Here is a 17,781-nt window from a genome sequence, read left to right as displayed (position 1 = left end):
AATTTGTTTGACTAATGAAAACTAATTTACCCAGTTCATTATACCGGTTATCATAGTCTTTGACTTTTATGTCCTCTTTGTAAACTGATACAGTGTGCATGATGGATTTTGTGGCTTTATAAAAACATTTAATAGTTTTGTGTCACTACCCAAGATGTACTGATACCTTCATTTCCCCAACTTTGGCATGTACATGTGTAACTTGTAGGTATTATAGTAACTTAAAAAGTGTATTGATCACTATGAATTTTTTTTACACCCACATATTTCTTTTGCCTTATCCCATGAAACATACTTGTTCTTACTCTACAGACCAGAATTTTTTTTTATCAATTTTCGCTACATTTTCGGGAAGCATAAGTTTTTGAGAAATGATATTAAAATTTGTCACAAAAGTAGTCATTACCCTATATTGCCTTTATCATACTCTTTACACAGGGTTCTGTTCTTGACAAATTTTACAACATTTTAAGAGGTAATTGATTCTGAAAAAAAAGAATTTCAGTTTTATTCTTCCTGACGGATAATATATTGTTGATATTTAGTGTAATAACTATTTACATAATTTACTATAGTATTAAAACTTGTTTCGGTAGCATTTTTTTTACAGAATTAAAATGTTTTACTGTAGCATTTATTTATACTATAATATTGAAACTTATTATTGTAGCAGCTCTTTACAGAGTTCGCTATAGTAATGTTTTAAAACTTGTTATTGTAGCATTTCTTTACAGAATTTGCTATAGTATTAAAATGTTTTACTGTAGAATTTCTTTACAGAATTTACTGTGGTATTGAAACTTGTTATTGAAGCAGCTCTTTACAAAGTTGGTATAGTAGTAAGACTTGTTATTGTAGCAGTTCTTACAAAATTTACTCTAGTATTAGAAACTGTTACTGTGGCATTAACTTTACAGAATTTACTATTATAGCATTAGTATTAAAACTTGTGTTACTGGAGCATTTCTTTACAAAATTTACTATAGAAGTATTAAAACTTGTTACTGTTGCATTCTACATGTACCGGTATAGTTTCTTTATAGAATTTACTAAAGTATTTAAAATTGTTAGCATTAAGAGATGATACTGCTGTTAAAAATAAAAGGGGAAAATGAGATGAACAGCTTATTGCTGAACAGATATAATGGCCAGCTTTCTTTATGTAAACAATTACCAAGAACTGCCTGTTTACAACATAAAAATAAAATTAATAACATTCTAACTCTGGATTTCATTGGGAACCATTTCATATTTCTCTTGTTAATCATGACAGTTATAATATAACTAATAAATTTTACAGAAAGCCACATGACTATATCCAAGATTTGTTTTGTATTGGGTGTCTGGAACATGTGTGTAGAAAAGAGTAGACTGAGTAATACCGGTACATGTGCTGATATATAGTTTGTGTAAAACCTATTTTTATCACATTACCTGTGTAAAAGAGATAAACCTGTCTTCCCCAGGCTGTGTAAATTGATACAGTAATTAAGATTTTTTCATCTGTAGACGAAACCCATTAAATAACATTTTATGATGTAATTTTTTTATCTCCTTCTGGCCAATTTTCCACATTTCTTGGTTTTTGTTCTCATTAACTTCTTTTGGGATATGAAGAATAACAAGCAGATTGCTGTTGTTATCCAAATCATATTAAAATGGTGACTCTCTAATTTGTGTTTCTCAAAGTTTTTAATTAAAAAAGTAATCAAAAAGAGAAAAATTCTTTGTGAAGACAATAGCTTCCCATAAAAGGAACAAGCGTTCTTTTATTATTCAAGCACATAATAAGTTTTGATATCTCGTCCAAATATAGCAAGTTGATACTGTAGCCTGATTGGAATATCCAATAGGCTTTATAACCAGCATACATTTTAAAAAGATCAGATGATAAATTATGTTATCTGTGGAGTGTTTATATAGAAACTGTGGACAGCAAAGCAGGAGGGCAACAACAGTATACAAACACATTTACATGTGGCCGTGTAACAAGGAAGACAATAAGCATTATATAATCATGTTACTTATAAATATTTGGGGTTATTCAGATTGTAATAGATATGGATTGATTACAAAAGCTACATGAATACGCGTATATCTGCAAATTGAAAATAATATATTGTACATGTATGCAGTAAAACTGCATCATTGATAGTGCTCATTCAATCAATATGTCTTTAAGATGTAAGATCTGTGTAGTCAGCCATTATGACTCACAGAATCTGCTAATTATATCGTGCTGAGATGATAGATTTTAAATGTGAAAGAAATATTATTTATTAAATAAAGCAGACATTGTTAGTAAGAAGGAAAAAAAAATGGCAGCAGAATTCCTATCAAATTACATTACAAGTACGTGTCTGAACATTTAAACATACATTATGCAAGAGCTAAATCTGCCTATTACAATTCTTTATTTAGGCTTCAGATGTTATAGAAATTATTAATTAGACCTTTATAAACATGACAAGCTCAAAATCAACTCTGTAGACCCTCGGATGGCATGGATACAGCTTGGATTTAAACAGTCGCCATTTAAAATTAAATCAAGAAATGGCCGACCAAGCTAACGTTTACCGTTAGTCACTGACGTCACCACCGGAAACTGGTTTTGAAAGGCCTACCAAGAGAGGGTACCACGGCCATTGAGAATGTTATTTGATAATCGAGAATATGTGGGTGGAGTTATCGTCTGTCAATCAAATGACCAGCAATACTCGTAGATGGTGCAGACACAGTTGATGCCTATTTCTAGTCCAAACCTCCAACAGTGACAACTCCGTTCAGAATAAAGGAATTGAACTGAAATTTTCAATATTTTTTTTTTTTATCATCTATTTTTGAAGTATTGTAGCAAGAATGGCCTACTCTTTATTAAATTCTTAACTAATGTATCTTTAAACATGCTAAACCTGTTTTATTTAGTTATTTCAATTTGTGATGAGCAAGCTCTATATAAAGTATGACAAAATTTTTGTTTAGCGGAAATAGTTTTGTTCGCTAATTGCTGGTTTCAGTTTTGCATACTGTGTACATAGAGCCATTTAGAGATCATATCACCGCTTAAACAGTGGTTGCATACCTCACGATAAAAACAATGTCAAGATATAATGATAACCATGCCACCCATATATGACAAGCATTACTTTAGTTACCCCCATTTCTCACTCCCTAGAAAAATGGACATGTATTTAAAACATTTTATCCATTTAAACAGTTACATGTATCCATTTAAAAGTGGACTTCAAATACACTAAGTGATATTACAATTAGTGTCCTAATAGCTCCCCATATGGCCATTTATCAGTGCAAAATCAGTTATGTGCCCTCGATTTGAAATTCGTCTAGCTAAACCAGTCTATGAGCCAATCTTTGGATGATTGACAGGCCTAGCTATCAAAATATTTTTATATGAAAAATTATGGACAGAGCGGTAATTTTGCCTGGACAGCGGCGCTACTGCCTACTCTTTTTCAAATTCCAACTGTCAAGGGTTCTTTTACTTGAATGTCAATGTGTAGGCTACATGTACATGGTTAGCAAAGCCCCTCCCCCCACCCCCCCTTTGTGAAAAAATTGACGACCATAAAAGAAACCTAGATATACAGTTCCGTCAATTTTACAGCACCCCTGAGAATACTTCACGCCCCCCTTGTTGCTCTGAGCTAGTTACGGCCCTGGTTAGCACGTGCGCGCTGTATCATAAGGTCTGTCATTGAGTCATTTGACTCGGTTTCAATTCCCCGGTTGTATGTGACAAGGAGTAGGCTTGCCTGTCCATCCTCGGTTTTCTCCGGGTGCTGTGGTTTCCTCCCACTGCTGAAGACCCCAACATGCAAGCGAATTATTGAAATAAAGTTGAACCATGTGTTAGTCCCGAAATGACCTAGTTTGTGTCGAGATGAGGTTAAACCCCATTTCTCCCTCTGTCTTATCCCATTTCAAAACAGTGTAATTTGATACGAAACTACAGATTGAAAAGACTATCCTGTTCTTAGCTTGAAAATTACTGAAAGAAAAAACATCTGTCTGCATGTAATAACACACCATACTTTTATCAGTGTGTTGAAAACCTTACATCAGATTAGTTTAAAGTTGGCAATTGCATGCAGTTTGTACAAACTTTTCATATGTATTAATGAGACACTTCCATACCAGTTTGGTTAGGTACCTTATATGTATGTTCATATATATACATGTAATGTGGACATATGTTGTCATTACCTTCATCCGTCTGTCAGTCCGTTGTCAAAATTTGTTACAGACTTTTATTCGCCTACATTAAAATATATATCTACTAGCAGGATACCCGGCTTCGCTCGGTAGTGGTAGACTAACGCCACCTGGTCTATGTTACTCCCCGGTCCGAGCTACCCCTATACCCCAAATTTCAGACTCGGGGCAGACCTAGTGTAGCCGCCAACCCCGAACAGACCGGCTTCGCTCGGGGGTCATAACTCCGAAACTGGAAGTGGTAGACTAACGCCACCTGGCCTATGTTACTCCCCGATCCGAGCTACCCCTATACCCCAAATTTCAGACTAGGGTCAGACCTAGTGTAGCCGCCAACCCTGAACAGACCGGTTTCGCTCGGGGGTCATAACTCCGAAACCGGAAGTGGTAGACTAACGCCACCTGGCCTATGTTACTCCCCGGTCCGAGCTACCCCTATACCCCAAATTTCAGACTCGGGGCAGATGTAGCCGCCAACCCCGAACAGACAGACTTCGTTCGGGGGTCATAACTACGAAACCGGAAGTGGTAGACTAATGCCACCTGGCCTATGCTACTCCCCGGTCCGAGCTACCCCTATACCCCAAATTTCAGACTCGGGGCAGACCTAGTGTAGCCGCCAACCCCGAACAGACTGGCTTCGCTCGGGAGTCATAACTCCGAAACCGGAAGTGGTAGACTAACGCCACCTGGCCTATGTTACTCCCCGGTCCGAGCTAACCCTATACCCCAAATTTCAGACTCGAGGGAAGACCTAGTGTAGCCGCCAACCCCGAACAGACAGACAGACAGACAAACGACAGTCACAAATATATATATAGATATATATATATGGTCATATATTGTTGTCACCCCTGTCCATCCAACTTAACTGCTATTAGTATCCGTGTATGTTTTATCGCCTGGAAACCTATCTTATTCAAATTTGCAAGGCTTGGTCACAAGAGTTATCCTCCATTCAAATATGAAGGCTGTGAAACTATTTAAGAGATCTGCATGTCACTTTAACTATTTACAACCTGGTAGGAATGGTATGCCATTGCTACATGTACATGTTCACATGTTATTTGGAGATGGCAATATGACCCAATGTCTTGAATTTTATTATCTCTACGCTTTAAGCTTATTAATTCTGTATTATGTTAAATGTTGGTTAAATTGCTTCCACATGTGAATTACATTGAAAGAAGAACCAATGCTTATATCTGCCTTTAAATTTCTGCATTTCACACCCATACTATATTACTGTGCAAGATTATTTTCAAATGTTAAATTTTGATGAGTGATCTTGAATTATTTCTTTAATACTTTCTGAAATTCTATACTATTTGTATTTTTTTCACTTATGATTTGATTATAAATTATGATTGAATTACATTTACCAGCATATCAAAAAAAATAGGGGAAAGAAAGAAATATGAACATCTGCTCAATACAAACTAGGTCATTTTGGAACTGACATGATATATATGCATCTCTGTCATAAAGTTTGTAACATGATTGTGTTTAAAATTCTGTTGCCATGATACATGTAGTTATTTTTTGTATATTTTCAATTACATTTAGAGTCCTCAAAAAGTTGATGATAACTGACAATAAATCAATATTAAGCACGTTTATAACCAAATTACAACATCAAATATATGTTAAATAATTTGAAGGAATAAATTAGTAGGTTGCCATTGCAGTTATCCTCATTTTGAAAATAAAATGTGTTATTTCGCTATCATTATTGTTCTCGTCAATATCGATGAAATTTGATAATAAAGAAATTCAATAATTACATATCATAATTGAATTATTTGGCCAAAATAAAATGCTCATCAACAATAAAATTTGGTATTTCCTGCAAGAACTACAAGGGGCCACCATGTCAAGTGGCTGCCATGATTAGCCAATTACTGCTGAGACACTTTTTGGCCAGATTCTCACTCTATATGATATATGCATGTGCTTTTGGCTATAATGAATCTGATTGAATAAAGTTAAACATGACGAAAAGAAACTGTTGTTTGTTGAAAATGATAATTTGGTCTTACTGTGTTCTTTTTGGGTAGACTTTAGTAGAATCTGTTCACCACCTACAGGAGACATCAAGGTAATTACAAAACTTGAAATATAGGTCTATCTCCAAAATGTCTTGGTTCCTTTCGATATTGGCATGTATCGGACCATAACTTCATGGATTATAGTCTCTGATTGTTCGAAAGATGACAATTTTAGTTTATGGACACTCTAGAGGTCACAACTTTGATCCGATTTTGATGAAACTTGAAATACATGTACATGTTTAACCCAAAGATCTTGGTTCCTTTCCATATTGGTGCATATCGGATCGTAACTTCCTGAATTATGGTCCATGATTGTACGAAAAATCGTGTTTTAGCTTTTGGTCCCTCTAGAGGTCACAATTTTTATCCAATTTAAAAAACATGTGAATATATCGCAGTTGCACCCTAATGATGGTTGAGTTCAAATTTCGTGAAAATCGGACCAAAACTGACGGATAAAATGGCTGTCCCTTGTATGCAAATATTGTAAAAGTATGCTATATCAAGGGGCCACAATTTTTATCTAATTTTGATGTCACTTTAAATTTATGTTTATATTACCAAGATATTGGTTCCTTTCGATAATTGCTCAAATCGAAACAGAACTGCTTGACAAAATGGCCGGTCCCTGTACTCAAATAGTGTAAAAGTATGTAACACCAAGGTTGTGGACACTCTGGAAGTCACAATTTTTATCCGATTTTGATGAAACTTGAAATGTATGTTTATAATCCAAAGATCGTGGTTCTGTTTGATATTTGCGCATATCAGACTGTAACTTTCTGGATTATGGCCCCTGATTGTACAAAAAATCATGTTTTTATCTTGTTGACCCTAGAGGTCACAATTTTTATCCAATTTTAAAAAAAAAGTTTAAATTTATCACCGTTACACCCTAATGACGGTTGAGTTCTAATTTTGTGAAAGTCAAACCAAAACTGCCTGACAAAATGGCGCTCCTTATGTATGCAAATAGTGTAAAAGTATGTCATACCAAGGTTGTGGACTCTTTAAAAGTCACAATTGTTATCCGATTTTGATGAAACCATTTAAATATATCACCATTCCACCATAATGAAGGTTGAATTCAGGAAAATCGAAATGAAACTGCCCGACAAAATGGCTGCTCTTTGTACGCAAATTGTGTACAAGTATGTAATACGAAGGTTGTGGAGCTTCTAGAGGTCACAATTTTTATCCGATTTTGATGAAACTTAAAATATATCTTTATATCCCAAAGATCTCAGTCCCTTTCGATATTTGCACATTGCAGACCATAATTTCCTGGATTATGACCCCTGATTGTACAAAAAAAAAATGTTTTTGTTTTTAGATTGTTCTCTATCCATCTCTTGCAAAATGTGGGAGTATCTTGCATGGCAACCGCTGGTTATGATTATCATAAATTTGAAATATTGTATATTTTATTTTCAGATTATCTGGTGCCTCACCTTTTCTCGGAGATAACAAACAAGAAACATACCACAATATTACCGCCATTATTTATGAATTTGATGATGAATATTTTTCTGGGACCAGTGAACTTGCTAAAGATTTCATTCAAAAATTATTTGTCAAAGACTGCAGGTTAGTCCATCTTAGTATTATTAGAATTTTATTTAAAGATACATTATGGGAGATTTTAATAGAGAGTTGGCCATTCTTGCTATAACAGTTCAAAAATAGATGATGAAAGGAGAATATATTGAAAATTACTTTAATCTGAACAAAGTTACCACCATCGTAATTTTTGACTCTCTCTTCACCTCCGAGAATGGCTGATCGTTTGATTGACAGGCGTTAACTCCACCTACATAATCTTGATTATCAAGTAACGTTTTCAATGGCTGTGGTACAGTTAGCCTATTCGGTTTGAGACAGGGTTGCAATTCAATTCGTATCACATTTATTTTTACTACAAATTAAAAATAAGACTTTTAATATATAGATAAGAAGCGAAAGTTTGAAAGGAATGGACCAATTCAATGAGGCATAATTATAGCCAACTTCTTGTTAGCCTGTGTGTACTCTTGTACTGTAACCGGTAGGCCTACGTGACTCCCGAAGCAGACAAATTTCAAATAGGAAACAGTGATCCAATTCAACTGGGGTGATGTTATGTTACCTGCGATGTTTATCAATTTCCATAAATTTTCCGTAAACGCAAGTGACAAAAGAGCATATAATACCGACATCCAAACTCTCATTTTAACCACAACTAAACATAATATCAAGGCCGTATATATCGAACTTTCAATCAAATTGACTGACATGCGGCCTCGCTTCGTACACTCTATCATTTAGCCTCAATCTGAAATTTCCGGGAGTATGACGTCAACGTAACGGTTACTCTCTGCTTACGACGCCATTTAAAAAATTTAATCAATCAATGAAATCATGTTTAAATCCAAGCCGAATCCAAGCCATCCGTGGGTCTACAGAGTTGATTTTGTGCTTGTTGTGTAAATAAAGATCTAATTTATAATTTCTGTGATATCTGAAGCCTAAATAAAGACTTGCAATAATCAGATTTAGCTCTTGCATAATGTATGTTTAACGGTCTATATAGATAGTTTTCTTATGATGTCATGCAGGTTATCACAATGCACTGTCCGTCATCTTGTATGGCAAGACTTTTGTTTACCTGGCTACTAAAGTACAGTCAATTATATACAGTAATGTATTCCATAAATAGGCCTATTACCTTAATTTCATTTGTTTGACTCTACATGTAGGCTACCTTGCATGTATGAATTGGACATTCAAGTGACCTATATCTAATTCTATTAATATTTAATGCCGTAAGATTTATGGCACCACGACAAATATTGTGGCTCGAATTAAAAAGCGTAAGACTAAACATTTATAAAACAAAATCAAATAATTCGGTTCATAGGCGTACGGGCCAATTTTCCTTTAAGCGGGTTGGGTTGGGGGGCTGCTGTATTATTTATGCCGGAAAAATATGACGGCAGCGCCCGAAAAATGAATCTACATAACTTTACCACAAAATAACCGTATTTAAATCTAAAAAAAAACGCAAGTAGCGCCTAGTGTAGCAAATTTTTTGGAATTACAGTTTTAGTTTGAGAATTAGACACCCTAAATCAAAATCAGAGTTGTGTGATTTTCAGAAACTCCAGACCCGGCCTGGGAATTGCACCACCCCATTGCTCAGTAAAACAAGTTCCGGATTTCTGGTACTTCATTTTGCAGGATGGAATAATTTTCATAATTTTCCCTTTCATATATCCTCTAAAATTTTTGTTTTCATCATTTGGCCACTTCAAAAAATTTGATGACCGGCCCAAAAAAAATTGTTTCCCGGCTCCAGGGCCCATACATACACCTATGATCTGGTCAGGAGAGTAATTTAGAAATATAATTTTTAGTGTAAATATAGTCTGTAACGGTTCAGGATTTCGGGCACTTCATTTTGCGGGATGGAATAAATTCATATTTTTTCCTTTCATATATCCTCTAAAATTTTATTTATTTTTTCATTATTTGGCCACTGCCCGAATAATTTGATGATCGGCAGAAAAAATAATTGTTTTCGTACGCCTATGAATTGGTCAGGAGAGTATTTTATAAATATAATTTTTAGTGTAGATATAGTCGGGATGTGTGAACACGTGGTTAATAATAGAATAAATGTCGTACCAGTACGTCCAGATGCATCAAAGTCGTGTTTTGGTATCTAATTATGGATATTTCAGAATTCAAAACATTTTTCAACATCTTTATATTACATTGATTAAAATATTGGATTTGGGTACATGTTTTACTTGAAGGAATCCATATGAATTTGCGTCATGCAGATGTCGAAGAAATAAAACTGTTTTAAATCACCATATTCATATGGATCAAAATACATGTGAGGATAAAATCAATTTAAGAGTGTTGGTGTACTTATATTTAATGTGTGACGTGGATAATTAAGAGTGACAGCTAGGTTACTTGTTGAAGCAACGAGTATTAAAGTAGAAGTGGTACAGGCATCGCTTGCCATTTTGTAATTTACTTACACAAGATATGATTGGAATGACAGTACATAAAATAATATGACATGTATTTCAGCCAATGAAAAAATTGATTACTAGGGGTCTATTTAATATGATTTCTTATATGTTATTTAGCGTTTTTTTACGACATTTATTTGCTTTTAAGGGCGTTGCCATGTCTAAGATTCACACTAACTTTTCAAACTATTTCTCGGTGATACTTTAGTACCTGTCTCCTTTTCCCTTAAAAACATAAATCCTCAACAGAAAGAAACGTTCACTTCGCCAAATAGGTCAGGATAGTCAGTCCAAGGTAGGGAATCCCTGATCTTGGTTGATCTGAAAATAGTATCTAAATTTGTTCTCAACGTCACGGTGAATAATAGAAATAGAAATATGCTTCTGTAGCCGTGTTTTGGTCATTTCTAACTAGACTAGGGGTAATTCTTTCGATCTTGAATAATCAGTCTTTTTGACAGATGCCGATGTTTTGTGGGACGAAGCTCTCATATTATTTTTAATAAAATACACTGAGAGGAACGGTAAAGTCAACTGATTGCTAATTCATGATATTGCATTTTACTTATAACATGAATACATCAGGCTTCGAAAGGACCTTTTTTGTAAACCAATGAAAACGATGAAAAAAATCCAAGTTCTTCTTAACCGATTTTAACAAACTTGGTGTCAAATTGAAGCTTACATTCGGAGGAACATTTCTATGGGACAAGTTGTGATTATATGAAATAGATTTTATTTCAGACCTGTTTAAAGTACGGACCTATGAAATTTTTTGATTTTCTGGAATTTTAGGCTTATTATTGGCACCATGAAAAAACACTCCCGTAATTTAATTAAGCACTAGCTTAGCTATTTGCATGCCAAAAATTATTTAATTTGGATCAGGCAAGACTGAGAACTTTTTAGATTTATGACGAAAATTGATCATTTTTAATCTGATTTAAAAATTGAATATCTCTAAAACCACAAGAGATATGTGCCCAAACTATGACTTGAATCGCAGCTTTAGATGTCTATTTAACGATCATACCAAATTTATGTGGAGCAGAGTTTGATAAATAATATAAAATTAATTGTGAAGTTACCATGGCAACGCCCTTAAAGGGTAATTTGTGTTGTGTAGTGCTGCTTTAATACAAGGATAGCGTACATAGTAACCATGAGGTGCCATACACGATGAATTATGGGTAATTCCTGTCTTCAAAGAACCATTCTTTAATAAAATATTTAATGTCAGTTTAATAAGACTGGTGTCCAGTATTTGAATTAAATGAATTAATATCCATGATGGTTATATGGTTCGTTTGTATGGTTCATTGAAAAAAAATTAAAAGAGTTGAGTTTTATTTTTTTATTTTTCAGAAAAAGAGCTAAAGTTGATGACTGTCTCAACCACCCTTGGATAAAGGTAGGATTTCTTCTATTTTGACATGAGTTCAGAACGAACAAAAGTGTCTCTAAAAGTATCCTTGTTCAGTGTTGTGGCTAATTCCCTGTGAACAATGAACAAAGTGCTTAATTAAAGGGCGATAAAACCCCAAATGCAAAGTAGTTACCGACATGAACCCAGATCTATGTCCCTCTCCTGATTTCACTGCGATCCATCCCTCATCTTCTTACTGACTTAAATTGCCATTCTAAATTAGCAGGGTTGAAGCAGAAAAGTAGGACATTAAGCCTCATTCTTTTCATTCATTCATACCTTTATGTTGTACTGTCGCATTGTCACATATGTTAACTTTTCAGCATAAATAAAATAACATTATGTTTTCTGCACATCTGCACAATTTAGGTTTGGGAATAATGGACAACGAAACTATAAAATTTTAAAAAGTTTAATTAAACAACTTCAGTTGTCACTAGACAAATTTTCCATGGCATTGATGTTAATGAAATAAACACAATCTAAGGTGAATTCTATTTCTATTCATTTATGACTTGATTCAATTTTGAAAATATTTGAGATTGATAATTTGTTCAGTCTGTTCTGGTCTGTTTCTGTGTTATATGTATGATAACTATTGTTAATATTTAGCCCAAAGAAAAACAACATGAAGATGTTAGAAAATCAGCTGTTATCAATATTGACAACTTGAAGACATTCATGGCTAGAAAAAGATGGAAGGTTTGTTAATTCAAATATTTTATCCACAGACCAGAAAACGCTATAAAACATAAGCTACGAATTTACTCATATTTACATCGACAAAACCTCCTCACAAAGTGTCTAAGCTTTATACAGTTTCAAGAAGAAAATATAAGCTCATTTGGTAGGTTGTGTGGTCTAGTGCATTTCAGATCATAAAGTCTGTTATTGAGTCCAAGTAGCGTGGTTTTGATGCCAAGCTTGTATGTGACAACAGGTAGAGTCGCCTGCCCAACTCAGTAGGTTTTGTCTGTGTCCACCGGTTTCTGCCCACTGAATTATTGAAGTAAAATTCGGCCATATGTTAGTCCTGAAATAACCTTATTTGTGTCAGGTGGTCATTAAACCCCATTTCTATCTCTCTCCCCGTAAGCCCATTATATGAAAAAAGGTGTAGTTTTTAGTTTTAGAGTGTCGGTACATTGTAGAGTTCTTCAACATGCAAAGACATGGTATAAGATCGATAAAATAAAAATATAGGTTGAGAGGATAAGAATTTTCTTATGACTTGTTTCAATTTTTTTTTGTTTCTGAAAGGCAATGTTTTACAATCTCGGATTTTGTTTATTATTTGAAAGATAAAATATTTGATATTTATTAAAAGTTAAATAAACATAGATTGTCAGTGATGAAATGATATATTTGGGGTTTGTTCATCAGGTCTTATAGTAAAATTTATTTGTTGTATGATGAGTAAATTTTATAAGTCAATACTTACAAATTTTCTGTCCAACTTTTTTAAAACTTATCTTAGATTTGTCTGATTGGGTAAAAATATAAGTTTATTTACCATATATTTTGTATTTATTCAGATATTTTGATATACACATACAGGTAAATCATTGCATGATATCATCAGGCTAGACTTTGAGTGCTCACACCAATAATTTTTGGTTCATCAGGTGCATTTGTAGGAAACGATTTAAGTAATCTGAATTCCAGTTATAATTTTACTTGGATGTAATTATTTGTGTGTGGCCATTTAGTTTGAAAAGCATGTGCTGTAGTAATTTGAATTTTTCTCCAACTCCTTTAACTGTTTTTGCAGCAATCTTTACGAGTGGTGTGTTTGTGTAACCGACTTTCTCGTAGTATTCAGTTGCGGAAAAGTCAAGATACTCTAGGAAGTAGAAACACTCTAGCTGAAGAGGTATGTTCTTTTTATTTAACAGATTTGTCAAAAAGATATATTTGGATATATTTATAGGCATATGGAATCTTTATAATTGGGATGACTGTGGTTAGTTTGTGCTCAAAATTATCAATCAAATTGTTTCCCCAAATTCTTTCAAGAAACAATTTAAGTTAAAGGAGTGGCCTTTTTGACCCATACACCTTATTATGCCTATAAGTATATTTGCATGACAGTTGCCTTTTATTCCCCAATATATTTATAATAATTTATATGTTATGTAGTTGTCATGAATCTTTATTAAGTGTGTAATGATTTGATCAAAAGCATCATTTATCACATTACATATGAATAGATTTATAATCACATGGATTGAATCACATTGTAATCACATTTATTATAACACATCATAATATAGAAGTGTATAAATATGATGCATGAGAATGGTTGATTTAGAATATACACATTCCACATAATTCGGAAAAAATGGTGCTTTTTAGTCATCTCAATCTTTTTATGACAGTATAAGACTGAATATTGAGAGAAAATTATTCCCCCACCCACCCAGTACCATTTCAAGGGAGATAACCATCATTTTGTGAAATCTGCTCCATTATTTGATTGCAGAGGATGATGAATTTGACATACAATGTTCATCATCAGACATGCGTTAATCACAATCTCAGATTTATGACACTGAAAAACAAATTTTAGGTTTTGGGGGTTTATCTCAAAATTATGAGATCTACACACTTGTTTACAAATCATTAAACCTATCCTTTGGATGTCATCAGTAACGATATGTGTTAACATTACAAGTAACATCCAATCAAAAGGTGCATATTACATCTCTAAATTGTGTCAGTGTGATATACTGTACTGTTTATTGAGAAGTGCAAATTATTCTGCCTTCCTCCTGTCACGTTTTCAGTCAAGTTATAAACAAGTATATGAAGGTAACTAATGTATGAAAAGAGTATTATAATTAATCAGCAATCTGATTGTTTTATGAGACAGTTCAGGACTACATATAAATTTACAGGCATGAATCACATTATCATATTATTATGTAGCATGTGAATCTATTTTTGTAGAGTTTAACTTCATGTAAACTGGAAGAAAGGCATCCTAAATACTATATTAGATATTAAATATTTTGCAAGCCTTTTTATATAAGTGTTGTTAGTGTTATCACCATACAAGTTTAACCATCATATAGGATGTTTATTTGAAGGAACAAGATCAATGCATGTATTCTTAATAAATAGTCATTATTGAAAAGTTAGCTAGCAATAAAGTTACCTGGACATTTATCAATTATACATTTCATTATTTACTTGAAATGTAGACAATTAGAACATATTTATGTTAAATCTCTAAATTGACCTAATCAGAAATTATGAACATTTTAAGATATAGATAGGTTGACTTTATGCTAAATAAATAAACACATTTATAATCTTATACTGATTGTCCCTGAAATGAATTAGAATTATATAGTAAACAGTTGTATAATTAGATGTGAATTGTGTATTTAATCGATGACTGATTACTGAGGGTAGAAAATTTTAATAATTGCTTTTGCTATATGTTTATTGCATACTTCTCAATGTGCAATTTTATTTAAAATCAAAAAAATTCAAGTTACCATATTCTTTTGGTAGGCTGAATTTAATTGATATATCTTTAATTGATATAAGCTTATCATCGCTGGGATAAAAAAAAAACCACCTCATATTGCCAAAAAAGTAAATTTGGATTTTCAAACAGATGTGGCAAGTATTGGTTTCATTTGTAAAAATAACATCAGAATATTAGGAATAGTCTTTTCAAAGGATATTTTTGTCAAAAACCACCCATAGAGAAAATTTTGAACCCCAAGTAGATGATATAGAAAGAATATTAAGAAAAGAAACCTTACATTAATAGGTTAAATCCAGGTTATTAAACCTTTTGTCTATCAATTTCTTATGGAATGGTCCGGATAAAATTAAAAGGAATATGATTAGTCAAAAAATAGAATTTGGCGGTTTGAACATGATTAGTCTTCAAGAAATGATGACAGCCAGGAGCATCTTTTGTTTAAAAAAGATATTCGCCCTGGCTACAAACTTGGAGTTAGTTAGTTAGTGTTAGTTGTATTTTACGTCCGCTTCCACCGAGGTGATATCGCAGACAAACTTGGAAAACCACCTTTGATTTTATAGCAGATAAGTATGGTGGTGATATTCTACCAGCATGTACATGTAATTACAAATCTGAATTAAAAATTTTATTGCCGTTTTATCAGGAAACTTTAGTAACTGGCACAAGATTTATACACAAAAGATCGATCTTTTAAAAATCAGCTAGTTTGTAACAATAAAAATATAAAAAATATCTATAACCATAGGTATGAGGAAACTGTTAGTATATAATCTACTTACATGAATTTATCGGAAATAAAGCAAAGTTTTATATAAAAGATGGGAATGACCAGTTTTATGTAAATAATAGCGTTAGTCTTTAGAAAATTCCTTAAACCCAAGTGAATCTAAATGACACACCTATTCGAACTTATAACAAAGCTATAGATGACATCAACCAAAATTTGAAAGCATAATATAAAAAAGATTTAAAATCTATAACTGCTATGAGACATTTATAACCACATGATTTTAGCTAAGTACGAAAAAGCAAAATTGATTACTAAATGGGAGGAGGAACTAAATATAAACCAATTTAGTGAAAATCAATAAAAATGATGTTCATATTAGCTCAACATGTAAATATTAATTCTAAATTACAGAACTTCCAATATAAGTACATCCATAGAAAAATTTACACACATTACTTTGTAAATTAAGAATGACAGAATCAACTCTGTATTCTTTCTGTCTTTCAGATATTGAAACTGTGAATTGTTTATTTATATGTAATTACACGCAACGGATATGGAATGAAGTGTATGAAATTATTAAAAAAGCAAATATTAACATAACTATAACACACCAGGAAATTCACCTTGGATGCCTAGATAAATCAGTTTTTGATAATATTCACAAATGGACTTTTGTAAATCAAATAATATTCTTGTTTAAGTATTACGTATATAAATTAAAACTAGAAGCAACTATTCCTACCTGCGATAGATACAAAACCTTAGAACTGTAAATTTTTAAAACTAATGAGAAAATACTCAATAAATGAATTTTTTACCGCATATCCAAACAAAACAGAAATAACCAAATTATTGTTACTTAATTATTTGAACTACACAGAGTAGCTATAGAGCTTAAGCGCTTTCCCTTAAAATGTATTGAAGAAGTTGCCATTATATCAACACTCTAACCTCTTTAAGGGGAGATAACACATTTTAGGGGAAGGCCAAGCTAAATATACTTACAGTTACATACATGTATAACAATAAAGTAGTACTCTTTTAGAATGACAGAAGTAACTATCCCCTGCAAACAATTTTAGAAATATAACATGTACTGGCGTGTTTCGGTATGTCACGTCACGTCACGCCTTGTCACATCAACATTCAAGTTACACCATAAATTATTGAGTCATGGACAGATTAGGTCTCCATCTAGATGGTGAAAAGTCGAACAAACTTCAAAGTGAAACCGAAAGTAAACAAAATTGAAATTAAAAAAACGGCTCCCTAAGGATTGTTGCCATTTGGTGTAGGTTCAATACAAGAAAAAAGTTTTTGAAAATTGGAATTAAAATGGCGGCTGAATATCGATTTTGAATGGGTTTTTTTTGTAAAATCCAATATGGCAGCCAAGCAGTTGAAAATGTTATCGAACAAGGTCTTTGAAAATGAAAGATAATATCTGGGGCTAACACCACCATGTGTCATTTTTTGTCTATTTTTAAAATAGAACTATTTATGTTTGGGTAAGGGGGCGTTGGATGGCTGAATGGTTAGCGTGCGCGCGCTGTATCATAAGGTCTGTCATTGAGTCGACTGGCGTGGTTTCGAATCCCCGGTTGTACATGACAAGGAGTAGGGTCGCCTGTCCAACCTCGTGGGTTTTCTCCGGGTCCTCCGGTTTCCTCCCACTGCTAAAGACCCCTACGCGCAAGCGAATTATTGAAATAAAATTAAACCATATGGTAGTCCCGAAATGGCCTAGTTTGTGTCGAGTGGACGTTAAACCCCATTTCTCTCTCTCTCATGTTCGGGAAAAATCGGAAGGCCTC

The 17,781-nt window shown here is 33.3% G+C and overlaps 1 protein-coding gene across 1 annotated transcript in view; it reads left to right on the top strand.

The window, feature by feature from the left end:
- The window catches only part of LOC126819252 (death-associated protein kinase 1), a 111,946-nt gene that overhangs the window by 27,629 nt on the left and 66,536 nt on the right, over window positions 1-17,781 (top strand). The window contains exons 6-9 of the mRNA XM_050547189.1: window positions 7,719-7,871; window positions 11,672-11,717; window positions 12,345-12,434; window positions 13,504-13,605. Of these exons, the coding sequence (XP_050403146.1) occupies window positions 7,719-7,871; window positions 11,672-11,717; window positions 12,345-12,434; window positions 13,504-13,605 (391 nt within the window). The remainder of the gene's footprint in view (window positions 1-7,718; window positions 7,872-11,671; window positions 11,718-12,344; window positions 12,435-13,503; window positions 13,606-17,781) is intronic.

This window comes from Patella vulgata, chromosome 4 (assembly GCF_932274485.2).
Source record: "Patella vulgata chromosome 4, xgPatVulg1.2, whole genome shotgun sequence".
Classification (NCBI taxonomy): Eukaryota; Metazoa; Mollusca; class Gastropoda; family Patellidae; genus Patella; species Patella vulgata.
The sequence above is the reverse complement of the archived record's forward strand: the minus strand, read 5'-3'. Positions and strand labels throughout refer to the sequence as shown.